Genomic DNA, 14,517 nt, shown 5'->3' with positions numbered 1-14,517 from the left:
AGCTGTGTTATCTGCGGCACTCGGCCTGCAGGCTTGCGACTATGACCGGATCACAGCTGTGATGATATTCAGTACAGCATCACTCCCTCTCATGTGATATTACGTATATATAGTAATACAAAAAAAGAAGTTAGAAGAAGTTAAGCTTCCACATCACACTTATGTAAGCTGCAGATTTCACCATGCTTGGATTCCAAGTAATATCTGATATGATCTGAATAGATGATGAAATTATCTCGTAAGTTCCTATTTTTCACAATATTGATTGTATGTGAGATGATTGTGAAAACAGACTGCTTGTGTGAAACTTTACACATAAGTCATTCTGCACAGTGAAATTGAAGCAAAGCATTCAAAAGAGGAAAAAAACATCTGCAGGTGGACCCTGAAGGAGGCTGGGTTTACTGCTTCCTGTGGGTTATTACTCAGCTCTTTTTAACATGATTTAACAGGGACTCTCAGGGAGAGATTCACACTCAAAACAGGTTCATTATAAAGTGGACTTTAAAGCTCACAGGTCAGTGGGGTTTAGGTGACATGAATTGCCTTGTGACCCAGCTGTTACGACAGAGTCATGATGTCAGTTTGTGTCAGGATGATTAAAGCAGCTCGCCCTGGACTGAACACGTCAGGGACACAGTTGTTTCCCTCCACTTGTTTTAGAGGTCACGGAGGGTCATTAGTGTCTTGTTGATATCCTCCATCTCAAGTGTCTTAATTTATCTTGAAGGAATACGGGTTTACTTCCATGAGAAGATTTTCCTCCTGCTATCCCTGACGTACCGCGCATCCTGTTGTTGTAAGCCAGCGACCACCAGCCGGCCACTTCAGCCTCCAAACCCTGTTTCCTCTACCCACGGGGCACAAGAGTGAGCATCCTGCCAGGAAGGCCTGCCATTTGCTCGCACTTCATCTTCTCACACATGTCTTTAAGGGCACTCAAGACACTTTGCAACATGTATGTAAACACCTTATCTTTATGGTACATCGTGTACGACAGTTTAAAGTAGGTAAGCTCAGTTAAAAACAAAAAGATTGACCAGAACATGTTTGCTGTCTGCGCGTTGATTTCTGATGCATTTTGTACTATTGGTAGCTTGTGAATAGATAGATAGATTTTCAATGGAATTTTTTATAATGCACACATATTGTGCAAGAGATGAAGCTCTTCAAACTCCATGTTTTGGATAGAGATAGCTCCATCTTGTGGGCATACACACAAACAGCGTTTTAATACCGTTTGCACAACATCTCATTTACTGTACTTTTGCATTGACATGACATCTAAAAGGTGACTTTATCTAAGGTGACTGCAGTGTTTTTGAGCTCATCTTCGCCATCGTTGTTATGCAACAGCGTGATCGAAATGAAATCTTAATGGTTGTTACGTCGGCCAGTCGGTGATTCCTAAGCTATTAAGAGATTTTACAGAAAGAGTGTGTTAGCTTGCAGCAGAGAGAGAGCGAGAGAGAGAGAGAGAGAGAGATGTGCTGCAGTCTAGAAAACCTGTAGGTTAAAGGGTCGACACAGAGATATAAGCTTAGAGTCCATTAGTGGATTATAACCATAACCACTCCATGAGTCCTGCACCTCTCCTGGATTAAATAGAGAGAGAGAGCGATAGAGAGATATGCTGAGTGCATGAGGGAAACTGGAAAGCAAGTGAAGGCATCAAATTGAAAAGCAGAGAAGAGTTTAGCGTGCATACGTGGACGGAAACTCCGGGAGACGAGCTCAACTAAAGCACTTACAATACATCACCTGGCAGATAAAGAGAGGGTAAGTTTACAAAAATATGCAGCTAAACTATTGTAGTTGTTTCAATGTGTGTGTATATAATGTAATAAAGTAGCAGAACAAGTATTTTATTAAACGTCTCATTTACTGTCTCTTATGTCCACATTCCAACCTCATACTGTTCGTGATGATTTTTCACTTTGTATTCACTCCTGTCTATCCTCTGCCACCGCCATCCTCCTCATTATTGTTGTGTAACTTTAATTTTGTTATGGCCCGAATGATTATTCCTCTCCCTATATGTGTGTGTGCAGTAAACATGGTGGTGGACCTGGAGGGGATTATCCACTGCATCAAGCAGGGGGATGAGACCGGTGTTCAGTCACAGCTGCAGGAGTTCAACAAAGAGGTAACGCAACATCTTTTCTTTTCCACTGCTGCTTATGACATTTCCAGCCCCTTACTTTGTCTCCCTCTCTCTCCCGCAGTACGCCCAGTGCTTCTTCTTCGACGCCGAGGAGAGGGAGCGGAGGAAAGTAAGTTTGTTGCTGCACCTGTTAACAGAACTTTAACCTTTTCTCACACCTCTCCTCCTTCTCTCTCTCGACCCCTCCCCACCGCTGCCCCACAATCTGTCTGTGATTAGTAATTCCGCTGTATAAGTTGTCCCTGATCCTCTCTCCGTGCTTGCTCAGGCAGATTGAGCACAGGCAGAGTGATTGACATTGTGCAACATACAGCGTGTTAATCTATGCAACACTTTCAGCTCTGTTTGCAGTCATTGCACAGCAGATCTGGAGCCGTATTCACAAGCATCCTTAGGCCTATAGTGTCTCCACACTCCTGAAATTAGAGGGTCTGAATGTTTCAGTTTTTAGTTTAAGACAGGCAATATAAAGGACAACTAAAAGACCTGCTTACAGTCAGCCAAATGCTGCTGGTATTGTGTGTGGGAAAAAACAATACGGACTTTAAAGAGCATATTTTGACTACGATCAAGTCTGTCTGTCGAGAAAGGCATCATTTTAATTTGAATTTGACTTTAACTTGATGTTAATTTAATTGAAATCATCTAATTGTAATTTCTAAATGTAATGACTTCATGGTGTCGGTGGCAACTTTCGCAGAAAAAATCATAAGTGGCGCCCAGTTAGTGACACGTGGTTGGTCTGCCAGAGAGGGTAGGCGGAGCTAAGCGGCTGCTTCTCCGGTCTCTGCAAGTGTTGCGAGTAAACAGTAATCTACTATGGCTGAACAAACAAAGAAAAGATGGATGACTACAGATACAACTTCAAAAATAAGTGACAATCCAAAGAAAAAGCAACAAATTTCATGGATATCATGTGAAGTGTGCTCCCGTTTATCACCATAGGTGCCGCCAAAGAGAAGGAGTTCTTTGAGATTACTTTAATAACATTTTAAAATATATAATATAATTTCTTTATTTTTTATTTAATTTATAATTTTTTTAATCTAAGTTTAACTGATCTGGACCTTTTTAATGTCCCTTGTATCACATAAACGGACACAAACTTCTCACCTGTCAATCACTGTCGACATATTTTATACATTGATTCAGATGAATATGTAATCCATTGCAGCTCGGCCCGCCGGAGCCCTTCTCTCGGTCGCTCAGTGAAATTGCACTGAGCAGCTTTGTTAAAAGCTCTTAATAAGAAACTCTTTGCTGTGTAGATAGGACGCTTTGTGAATATGGTCCCTGATTCACAGCAGAGACACGATTACTTGCTGATTATTTCTCTTTTTTTCTGCTGCGCTGCTCGCTGAAATCGGACTGCCCACCTCCTACAGAAGAGAAAACTAGAAGAGGTACAGTTCTGTCAATGTTTAGAAATATTGTTCCTGTATTGTTTTTGATTTCACATGGGCGCACCCTTAAGTAATACAGAAACCGCAAACAAGTGTAAAACCTATTATTCCTTCTTTGCTCTGCTGTTCCAGTTCAGGAAGAATAAAGTGAGGGAGTACACAGATTCTGACTCCGACTGTGACGAGTACGACCAGGAGAATCGAGACCTCATCCTCAGACAGGTACCAGACACTCGCTTTCTGCCTGCTCACAGGTTAGTTAAGGAAAGATTGATTAATCTTAATGTCTATTTGTCTGTTTTTATCCACAGAATTTAGCTGTTGTCCTCGTGAGGTTCATAAGAACAGGAGTTAAAAGTCGTGTGTTGAGATTATCTCTCCGCTCCCTGAGGATCCTCTCCAGAGACAAGAAGGTCCTGGGCCCCTTGGTGACTGACAGCGCTCTCATCACTCTGGCTAAAGTCGCCGGCCTGACCACAAGTGACGCAGGTGATGAAGGCGGCGACCCCGACCCCGATTTCTACGACAACATCATCGCTTCTCTCGCGGACGCCAGAGTGCTGCAGGGTCCCGCAGACGAGGACGAAGGCGACGTTGAAGCCAGCGACCAAAACGAAGAGAGCTCCACCTTCGAAGAGGACGCCAAGAGCGACGTCAGCATCGCCAACAGCGGAGATCTGGACAGCATCAGCTGGTGCGGGAGCCACAGGCCCAGCATCAACGAAAGTCACCGAGCCGGAGATCACCACAAGGTGCTGGAGCGAGGGAGGAGGGACCGCAGAGAGAGCAAGATGGACGGGGAGGAAGAGGAGGAGGAGGAAGGGGAGTCGGGAGAGGAGGCGCAGAGAAAAGAGGCCATGAAGGTGCTGTGTAACGTGGTTTACAACAGCACCTGGGCTCAGGAGAGGTTCAGTGTGCTTAGGTGGGATATCTCACAGACAACATACAGTTCAACTTTTTTCTTTTGCTCTATATAATCTCTCATTATCACTTAGTTGTGAGCAGATTTCAAGTGATGTTATGAAAAAGTTCAGCAAAGAAAGATGTACAAATCAAAAACATTTCCACACAGCTAACCTGATTTTTTCCTCCTTCAGACTCATGTGTGGCCTCACAGAGCGTCTCTCCTCCAGTATGAGCTCTTCATCTCCCTCCAGTGTTCAGTTTTATGAACTACGCCTCATGTTCCTCATGACGGCGCTACGGCCCGAGCTCAGAACTCAGCTGCAACAGGTCACATGACCTAACTTTTAAAGTTACTGTATTTATTATGTAGTCTGTTATATATTTTAGTGAATATATCATTGCTTTACACATCCGTCCTGGCTTCCTTCCCGCTCTCATGCTTGTTATGCTGCTCTTCCAGGAGGGAGGTGTCTCCATCCTGACCACAGCCCTGGAGAGCTGCCTGGAGGTTCAGTGGAAGGACCAGTATGAGTGTGCGCTGGGCCCAGCAGCAGCAGAACCCATCTCACTGGAAGCCTCTCAACGCGTCATAGAGATCCTCAAAATCCTCTTTAACATCACCTACAGCGCGCACAGGCAGGAGCCGAGTGAGGTCTGTGTGATTATGGGTTCTTAATGAGGCTTTCAGCCCTTCAGGTGGGATGTTTGAGGACATTAAAAGTCTGCAGAAGAAAAGATAGACCCAGAATCAGTCCTCCCATGACCTGTATCGTCAGCTGTACTCAAAAGATTATTTCTATTTTGGATCATATAAGCCCAGTTTATCTTGAATGTGACTTGTGCTTTTTCTCCTCCCTCAGGAAGACGCATCTCTTTACCGACACCTTGTGGCCATCTTGCGTCTCTGCCTAATGAGGAAGTGCACGCTTTCTGATGACACCGATGAACTGCAGGGGTGAGCATGAGCCTGAGCGGAGTTGGACGGAAGGAATTAATGTTTTTTGTCGTGCCATTATTCAATAATAATAATCCATCATGCAAATCCCTGTGTCCCTCTGATCCTCTCTCAGTCACACAGTCAACCTGCTGTCAGCGCTGCCTCTGCAGTGTCTCGATGTGCTGCTGGTGGCTACTCCGCGGGCCCAGCCCGAGCAGAGCCACAGCGTCAACATGGACTGTGTCCACATCCTGCTGCTGTTCATGGAGAGACGCCTGGAGTTGGTGAGGGAGAACGTAAAACACAGAGAGAAGGCTAAAGGAGTTTGTTTCTAAAAAGAGATAATTCGAAGTCTTTCTTGTTTGTGTGTTTTCAGGGTGATAAGGTCAAAGAGAAGCTGACCCCAGTCCTCAACCTGCTGACAGAGAGCTGCAGGGCCCACAGAGAAACGCGCCAATACGTCAGGAAACATGTAATCATCCAGCAAGATGAAACCTTGTCACATTCTGATTCTTACTATATTACATGAAACTGAAATAATGATTTATTAATAATTGTTTAGATCCTGCCTCCTCTGAGAGACGTTTCCCACCGGCCGGAGGAAGGCTCCACAGTGAAGAGTCGTCTGATCCGTCTCATGACTCATCTGGACACAGACCTGAAACACTGCGCTGCTGACCTCATCTTTGTCCTCTGCAAGGAAAATGGTAACAAAGGACATTATCACTCTGAATAAGGGTTTGTTTACAGCACAATTTTCAGTCATAAAATACAAGGCTTTGTCAGTCAAATAAATCATCCTCTTTTCTCTTTCCAGTGAGACGTTTTGTCAAGTACACAGGCTACGGGAACGCAGCGGGCCTGCTAGCCACCAGGGGTCTGCTGGGCGGCCAGACGTCCAGGACCCTCAGCTCTGACACGCAGTACTCCAGCGACTCGGACTCGGACACGGAGGAGTACCGGCAGGTCAAAGATCGCGTCAACCCGGTGACGGGGCGGGTGGAGGCAGAGCAGCCGGACCCCATGGAGGGAATGACAGAAGAGGAGAAGGAGGAGGAGGCCAAGAGGCTGATCATGCTCTTCAACAAGCTGTCGAGGTCAGTGATATGATCTCTTAAACAACCCTTTATTAATGGTGTTCAAAGGAGAAATTTGCCCCTGGAAAAAGCCACTGTCGGTCAAAGCTGGTGTTCTCTATAATCGATAGAAGCAATAATATACAGCCATAGCTGTGGAGAAAGTTGTACAAACAGCTCGTGATGTCCTCCATTCTACATTTCTAAAACACCCAGCGTGCATTGCACCCCTCCCTCTGAAAGGAACGGCCCAGCGAGAGACGCTGGAGTGAAATACTACCGTTTTCACTGCAGGCAATGGCTCAGAGCGGGACAGAATCCAAAATATGATGAGAATATACCGGTGGATCACCTAAAAAATCTTCAGGTCTGCAGTCTACATTTCAAACCTGGCGATTTTGAACGAGACATGACATCGGAGGCGGCGTCCTAGATTGAGGAAGTGTAGTTTAGCAAGCTCTCTGGCCTCCGCCAGATGGTGCGTTTTATGTAGTCTAGGGGAGGTTTTTCACGGCCCGTTGGAGAAGCGGATAGCGTCCTCCAAAGGCTCAGAGCCAAATTTCATTTTTCCCTCCCATAACAGCATGATAGGACTGAGGTTGAAAATCGTCGAACTGGCCCTTTAAGAGCAAACTGTCTGGTTTATCGGTCTCTTTAAATACATTAATCAAGGAAACAATTAAAGAGATTTTAATACATTAAAAATAAGTTGGGTTGTGTTTACTTCCAGCTCTGAAAATTAATTGTTTCCTCCCCTAAACCCTATAGGTCCAAACTTCTTAATTTAAATGAAGTAAGAGTGAGGAAGAGGCGAAAGTACCTGTTAAATCTCAGTTACTACAGCATTACAACAACTTAACTGCTACTATAGATATACATTTGTCATTTTATTAATCATAATATTTTATATTTATTTTTGACTGAGAACAAGGTGAAAGAATAAATGGTCCATGTGTTTTATTTGTTCTGCAGAGACAAAATCATCCAGCCGATGGGAGTGAACTCGGAGGGGAAGCTGGTCCCGATGTCGGGGCTGAGGGAAAACTCCCTCACCGAGGAGGCCGAGTCTGAGTCCGAGAACGACGGAGACGGAGGGAAGAACTGAAACACGGCAAATATTCAATTGATTGAATTTCTTTAGTTTGAAATAGCTTAAATATTTTTTGTGAATGTGTGGACAACTTAACAAAGTGATGTAGCTCTCATCCTGCCAGCTGATATGAAACTAAATTCACTCAGGAGAGGATATAAAAGCTGGGTTTTTAAAATGTCTTTGAATTCATGGTCACCGATTCATGGTAACAAAATAATATCCACCATTATTTAAATCATGTCTTGAAGTCGTGTTGTTTGTACTGATATCATGTGTACTTTAATGTCATTAAATTCAGTCCCTTCTTTAGCGCTGCTTCAGTCAGATTAGGCTGCATCTGATCCACACTCACTGGTCAGCTGTGAACTTACATCCAGAACAAAACAAAATAAACATCTGCAAGGCATATATCCATCTTCTTTCTCTACACTTTGTGCTGTTTTGTTTCATATGTCGCACACTGTGCTCTGTTGTGTGTTTGGGTTTCATGTGATACAAGAGCTGATTTCAGATGCTCTGATCACATCTGCAGCATCAGTTGAGTTCAAGGCTTCACTGTTAGTTTTAGAGGGTTTTAATGGTTGTTACAAAACTATCACTATGTGCACAGAATTAGTTTTTATGATGGGCTTTTAATGAAAGTACATCTTTGACTGAAACTCATAGGGTAACTTTCTCTCCAGTGAGGGAAGATTGCTGATTTTCTAAATCTACAAAAAACAGTGCAGCACAAACTTACAATGAAAGAATGAGAACGACTGAGAAGAGTCACCGTTACCTCTTGAGTTGAGTGACAGAGCTCTTCTATTTAGCTGGTTTTTTCAGCAGCAGAAAGTTGCAGGATATCTAAGAAATGTATGTAGCACCAGTCATTTCTGTGATGTCAAAAATACTCTTAAATCACAGATTGGTCTCTTTATTATTTAACAAAATCAGTGTAAATTCATTAAAAAGCACATAATTATGTTAAAAATTGTACATGTTGCACCTTAAATATAATCACCAATACCATACATCAAATATTAATATCATAATTGCTGGCTGATCTGTTTGGTGGAGCATTAAAATATAAAAAAAATGAGTAAACAATGACTTTCTTCATGCGCAGCACAGAGCGTCAGTACTGCTCCATCATCTCTTCAATAGAAATCTGCAGCTCCACAGACTGCAGCGAGGAGGAGCCGCCTACCACAGCCATGGTCTTTAGCAGCTCCATCGAGGTCAGGACCACCTGACACGGAGAGAAAAAAAGGAAGTTGAAGTTGCATGAAAGCTAATTGGAGCCATAAAATTCAAGAAAGCTGTCGCAATGAGATCTGTCAGTCACTTTCTGTAACTTTTTGTTTGAACGTTTTACTTCTCAGCATGCGCTCCTGTTGCAGAGGCTTTCACGCCGCAGGGATCAGCTGTCAACGCTGTCCTCCCACAGAGCTATTAATCAATACTGTGTCAAAAATTGCCTCTTGAAAAGTGCAGCTCCCTTTAGTGAGCAATTTCAGGGCTTTGATCACTCTTGAAGCTATAAGGTTAGTGCAGCCAAAAATAAATCTCTGCCAAGAGTGAAATATTGCTTTAAGGTCTTTGAGAGCACAACACTGTCCGAACACTTTAATAATTTACAGGCTGTCTCACCTCCACTGTGATGAGTTTCTTCTCCCAAGGCCTGCTCTGTGGGTCAGGCCACTTCTCCCCGAGGCAGAAGAAGAGGGAGTAGGGAGGCGAGTCTCCCCCGTTAATGAAGCTTAATATTCCTGGAGGGAATAGATGATCAATCACTACATCAAGGCGACAGCACATATATTCAAAGGTAAGCTAAAACAAACTGTCACCCACCTTGTAGAAAGTCCTTGAACTGGAACAGTGGTTCAGGATGCAGTTTACAAATCTCTTGGCTCTGTCTGCTGCTGTCATACTTGGAGAGGCTCCAAAAAGCTTTGATTTCCCCCCGTCGCTGGCTGTAGACCACAGGGCCTGACACGCCCACGTCCAAACCATCGCCCATCTTGTCCAGAATGCGCTGGGTCAGTTTGGCTTGGGTTTGGTCCAGCATGGCTCCAGGGCTTGGCAGAGAAACCAGCGAGAGGCCCGACTCGTGATCCAAAACTGTCTCGATGAGCTCAGGCCTGATGTGATGACAACATTAAATCATTAGATTTCAAGTTAAATGGCTGGAATAGTTTGACATTTTGAGGATTAATAACACTCTAAGATCTGCACAGTAAATATGTAACAGGCAGTCGTAAGCTATACTGCAAACAAAGGATTAAACTAAAGAGATAAAAAGAGTATTAATTAGTGAGCCTTGGAAGGGTGGGTAAGCAGATTTTGTAACATTCTGAAAGAGCCAGGCTAGTTTCCCCTGTTTTCAGTCTTTATGCTAAGCTAAGCTATGCAGCTCCTGGCTCAAGCTACATTCTTACCATACAGACATTAATAATGGCTTTTTTGATGAGTCAAATGAGAGGATTGATACCACTCACTGTCTGTACAGTAGATATCTAACTACAGCCAGTTGATGTTAGCTTAGCACAAATAGATCAAAGATTAAACAAAAATATAAAAACCTGTTTGTTGGATCGCTTTAGAAGAGCTGGTTAGCAGATTATGTTAACATTTGGATAAAGTCAAGCTAGCTTCTTTCCCCTGTTCCAAGTCTTTATGCTAAGCTAGGCTAATCAGAGCCTGGCTCAAGCTACATATTTACCATATATATGGAAAAAATGCTTTCTTGCTGTGGGTTAAATGAGAAGATCGATACCACTCACATATGTACAGTAAATGTTTAGCACCAGCCGGGTGATGGTAAGCTTAGCTTAGCATTAAGCTAAGCAACAAACACATGACTAAACAAAAAATATCAAACGTTTCTATTAGGGAGCATTAAAAGGGCTGGTTCGCAGGTTTGTGAAAAGCTGAAGCTAGGCTACAAGCTAACTATACAGACAGAAAAATTATTTCTTGCAGACAGTTAAATGAGATTGATATTACTCTCATATCTGTACATTAAATATGTAGCTTATGCCAGGAGGTGGTTAGCTTGGCTCAAAGCTATGCTACAAACAGAAGATTAAACAAGCGAGATATAATGCATTCAATGCATTAACAGACCTGTAGAAAGCTGTCTAGCAGGTTTTGTTACAGTTAGCTAGTTTATTTAGCTTCAAGTCAGCTGTAATAGTTAAAGGAATAGTTTGATATCATTAGAAAGTCAGAAGGTTAGCTTAACTGACCAAAAAGCTAAACCACAGACAAAAGAATAAACACAAAAAGATCATGTTTATTAAGGAGCTTTAGAAGGGCTTGTTAGCTGATTTAGCTAGCTGTTCCCCCCCGTTTCATGCCTTCATGCTAAGCTAGGCTAATCGGCTCCTGCCTCCAGCTACATGTACATGCTTTCCTTACAGATGAGAGTGATATAAACCTACTCATTTCTCACCCATGAAAAGATAATGCATTGTATATTTCTAAACACATCAAACTATGACTTTAACAGAACGGCTTAGTTTAAGCTGAACAGGTGACATTGAATATTTGTCATGTTATCTTAGAGCTTCATTTTAATGTTACCTGTAGACTAAGCGAAATCCATTTTCATTCTCAACCAGCTGCTCCGACACCTTCACTCCTCTGTAGTACACTGATATCCTGAACTGAGTCTCTAAGGATTCATAAAGAGGGAAAGTGTGTGAAAATATGCTCTTTTAATCATGTTCCCACTTATAACACATTATTAATTATACTATAATGTTGTGATGGGGTATGAAATAAACCGATTTCTATTTTATTGTAATTCTTGATTGATTGTAAAATTCATTTTAACCGTATCATCCACCAACTTACTGAAAGTGTTTCCATCCCTGGCCTCGTTTATAGTACGCAGGAACTGCTCCACCAGCTCTTCATTCAAAGCCCCGCCCACAGCTCCCTCCATTGGACACGCTGGTTGCTCGGGTAACCCAGCTTCCACGACTGCACCCTCAAACATTACTGGATACTGCTGTTGCCCAGGAAACGCGTGTGCACCAATCACAGCCTGGCTTTGGAGCTGCTGTTGCTCGGGAGGAGGCTCGAAGGCTGCGATGCCCTCTGTGGAAAAGTTGGAGAAACTGTTTGTGAGAAAGTGTTTTGTGCTCGTTCTGCAGCAGAGAGGAGGAGAGGATGAGCCGAGGAGGATGAGTCTACCTGTCTCAGGGCCAATATTCAGTCCCTCTAGACACTCCTGGAGAAGATCCGGGCGCACAGTGGATTCTGCAGGCAAATTTTAGATCAGAAACATTCAGAGAAGCGCATTCCTCGCTTTAAAATTAATGATAAATTCAGAAAGATACAAACTCCCTTACCAGAAATCCCTCGTTCTTCTTGCTGAAAGATGTCTTCAAAGCATGGGACAACCTGGCTCTGAAATATCACAGACACACATCCAAATGAGTTCATATGTAACATTTTTCAGTAGTAACATTTACCTTCTTGTGCAGAGGCTTACTTCTTGTGTAGGAAAGCCACAATCCTCAAACAAATCAGGGTCATCTTGGTCCTGGGATCCAGCAGTCGAGTTCCCTTTCAGAGAGAAATCAAAGAGCTCAGTTACAATCTGCTGCTTAACATCTATTAATCATTTATATTCCCCTCAGAAACGCCCCGTAAATCTGATAATCCCCTTCACAAATGGTATTGACTTGGACGCTCTATATTTTACAAACCAGAGGTGTGCAGGATAAAGACTAAGATCGAGGGAAGGAGGCGATCAGATGTGTTCTGTGTGTGTAATTTTAAATCCAAACATAACCCAGATGTGAGAATAAATCAGCAGTAGAGTAATGGTGCATTTACTGTACTTTGTGTTCTTGTATTTCTCTAATTTGCAGCAGCACAATAACATCACAAAAACAACTGATGCCTCCCCCTACTTGGAACTACAGTGATTACAAACAAGCTGAATAATTTTGCATGATTAAAACTGCAAGATAAATGGGAATTGGATTTTGCAAGCTGAAGAACTGTATTTTGTTGTGTATTTTTCACGCCAGGTGCCAGAGAATCACACACAACTTATTTAAAGTTGCCTGTTATGCACTACAGTAAAAGGTAGATCCTCACTTCCTGATCCCGACTCCTCCGGCCAGCGGAACACTTTATGGGGGTGTGCGGCGTCGTTCTTGTTGTCAGAGACCAGTTTGAAACCTTTGGCTCGCAGGGCGCTGCGGAAGTTCCTCTTCCACACCGAGGCCTCTCCATGAGCCCGGCCGTTACCACTCACCTCCGCCCAGGCCTGCAGGGAAGGAACAGGTAAAAGAATAACACACTGCGGCGGACTAATGGGTTCTTAAAATGATTGTTCCTGTGCAGAACACTTTTTTAAATGTAATTAATTAAGATGATGATTACCTTAAAGATGAGTATGTCAGTGTCTGAGGAGTCCTGTCTTAAAGCATGTTTCCACGGGATGGAGAACAATGTGCGCTCAAGGTTCATCCACTGAACGCCAAAATACTTTCCGCTGTCGATCTTAGCCCGCAGCCACGGGATGAGCAGAGGTTTAGAATGAGACATGTCTGCAAGAGCAAGAAAAAAAAGTCAGCTTTGCATTTGTCTGCTGTTAGTCTTCAGTCATCGTAACCAAAGCAACTCATCAGTAGTCTAGCTATCATTACCCAGAGTACCTTGCGTTGATACAGCAGTCAAAAGCAGAAAGAATCAAGGCTGAGTATTAAATCATCATTTTTCATATACTTTTATACAGTATTAGCAATACAATTTTCAGGTCACCAGTAGAGGGCACTGTTTAGTCATTTTACAACTAATTTGTGCTGAAAATGTAACAACAAATATTAGTGTTAGTAGAAGCACAAAGGAGCAAATGCAATAAAAAGCAATAACAGTTTAACATGTGTGAATGAACGATTCATTTACATGTATGAAATCTATTTTCTAAGATTTGTGATGTTTCAGCATGAGGGATTTTTTTTTTTAATTCAATTTCTAAAAGGGAGGAAAGAGGAAGCAGGCGGATATGAAATCTGGTCTGCAGCACTGAATACCATGCATTGTTATTTAACGTGTCCTGAGGTAAATTTATCATTTTGCTACATAAATAATTGATTGATTGATTCAAATTGACTGAAATACTCTAATATGAGTACAAAGAAACAAAAAACGCATGCAAAATTTGATGTTTAAGCACTTTAATTGTAATAGTAAAATTAATTTCATCATGAGGGTAAAATTAATACTCATTCTGAAGACTGACTCCTTGCAAAAAGAGAAATATTTCACTTAAGTAGCAGTAATGCTATATTTGATCTGGCTGTTTCATTGTTTTGATGCGTTTCAGAACAATTTAAAATGTGCTTTGTTTAAAAATACCAAAGTACAACGTGTACCAACTATGTAGGTCTATCATATTAGCCAACAATTTAACAACAGCGACAAGATTTAAACTCATTACAGCATCGATGACAGCTTTAATAACAACCTCTCTCCTACCTGGAGCGACGAGCTCTCCGCTGGTGCAGCTGAGTGTTGAGTTCACGTGCTGTCGTTTTCAAAGTCAGAAACACGATAACAGCGAAGTATGCGTAGTAGTATCTGAAGCTGTCTGACAAACTGTCACTGAATCCCAGCTGCCAGATTCTTTAAATATCGCCAGATTAAACTCCGTGTGGTATTCTTGGGAAACTCCGAGTCTCAGTTTCGTTTTCCAGATGTGACGTCAGAGGCAGTTTAATACTGGCCGGGCCCGCTAGGTGGGGTCGAACACACACACACACACACACACACGCACACACACGTTTATATGTTTCTATACTTGTGAGAGCCCTCTGTGAGATACAATATATCCCCAAGCCCTAATCTGTACACCAATTTATGGCATATGGTCTTAAAATCATATCTAGATAAATGAAAGGTATAAAAGTGTATTTTGTTATTATAAATATAAT

The 14,517-nt window shown here is 42.5% G+C and overlaps 2 protein-coding genes across 2 annotated transcripts; one reads left to right on the top strand and one right to left on the bottom strand.

Moving 5' to 3' along the window:
* The first annotated feature begins 1,923 nt into the window (after positions 1–1,923).
* LOC138593791 (synembryn-A) lies at positions 1,924–7,958 on the top strand. Its single transcript, XM_069664877.1, has 13 exons — positions 1,924–2,146; positions 2,226–2,273; positions 3,550–3,567; positions 3,700–3,789; positions 3,879–4,489; positions 4,665–4,800; positions 4,934–5,125; positions 5,334–5,428; positions 5,544–5,694; positions 5,787–5,882; positions 5,973–6,117; positions 6,228–6,507; positions 7,459–7,958. The coding sequence occupies exons 1-13, from the start codon at positions 1,925–1,927 to the stop codon at positions 7,589–7,591; spliced, it is 2,217 nt and encodes a 738-aa protein (XP_069520978.1). The 5' UTR covers position 1,924; the 3' UTR covers positions 7,592–7,958.
* Positions 7,959–8,238: 280 nt separating this feature from the next.
* On the bottom strand, positions 8,239–14,137 carry irf3 (interferon regulatory factor 3). The gene is made up of 11 exons (XM_069664975.1): positions 14,063–14,137; positions 12,965–13,131; positions 12,677–12,848; positions 12,063–12,136; positions 11,920–11,977; positions 11,762–11,827; positions 11,420–11,665; positions 11,147–11,237; positions 9,413–9,702; positions 9,212–9,330; positions 8,239–8,810 (listed from the first exon to the last, which is right to left on the bottom strand). Exons 2-11 carry the CDS (start codon positions 13,127–13,129, stop codon positions 8,697–8,699), a joined length of 1,395 nt encoding a protein of 464 aa, XP_069521076.1. The 5' UTR covers positions 13,130–13,131; positions 14,063–14,137; the 3' UTR covers positions 8,239–8,696.
* Positions 14,138–14,517: the final 380 nt, after the last annotated feature.

This window comes from Semicossyphus pulcher, unplaced genomic scaffold, assembly GCF_022749685.1.
Source record: "Semicossyphus pulcher isolate SPU_LCO1_2020_fin unplaced genomic scaffold, fSemPul1.0.p SCAF_16, whole genome shotgun sequence".
Lineage (NCBI taxonomy): Eukaryota > Metazoa > Chordata > Actinopteri > Labriformes > Labridae > Semicossyphus > Semicossyphus pulcher.
This window is presented reverse-complemented; position numbering and strand designations above follow the sequence as displayed.

Bases quoted from the DNA above. Each gene is read 5' to 3' on its own strand.
- LOC138593791 (XM_069664877.1), top strand. From the start codon at position 1,925: ATGATTTTTCACTTTGTATTCACTCCTGTCTATCCTCTGCCACCGCCA. The intron at 2,147-2,225 runs GTAACGCAACAT...TCTCTCCCGCAG, and splicing joins TGCAGGAGTTCAACAAAGAG to TACGCCCAGTGCTTCTTCTT. The intron at 4,490-4,664 runs GTGGGATATCTC...TTCCTCCTTCAG, and splicing joins GAGAGGTTCAGTGTGCTTAG to ACTCATGTGTGGCCTCACAG.
- irf3 (XM_069664975.1), bottom strand. From the start codon at position 13,129: ATGTCTCATTCTAAACCTCTGCTCATCCCGTGGCTGCGGGCTAAGATC. The intron at 11,666-11,761 runs GTAGACTCATCC...ACTTTTCCACAG, and splicing joins GAATATTGGCCCTGAGACAG to AGGGCATCGCAGCCTTCGAG. The intron at 9,331-9,412 runs GTGGGTGACAGT...TATTCCCTCCAG, and splicing joins GTTCAAGGACTTTCTACAAG to GAATATTAAGCTTCATTAAC.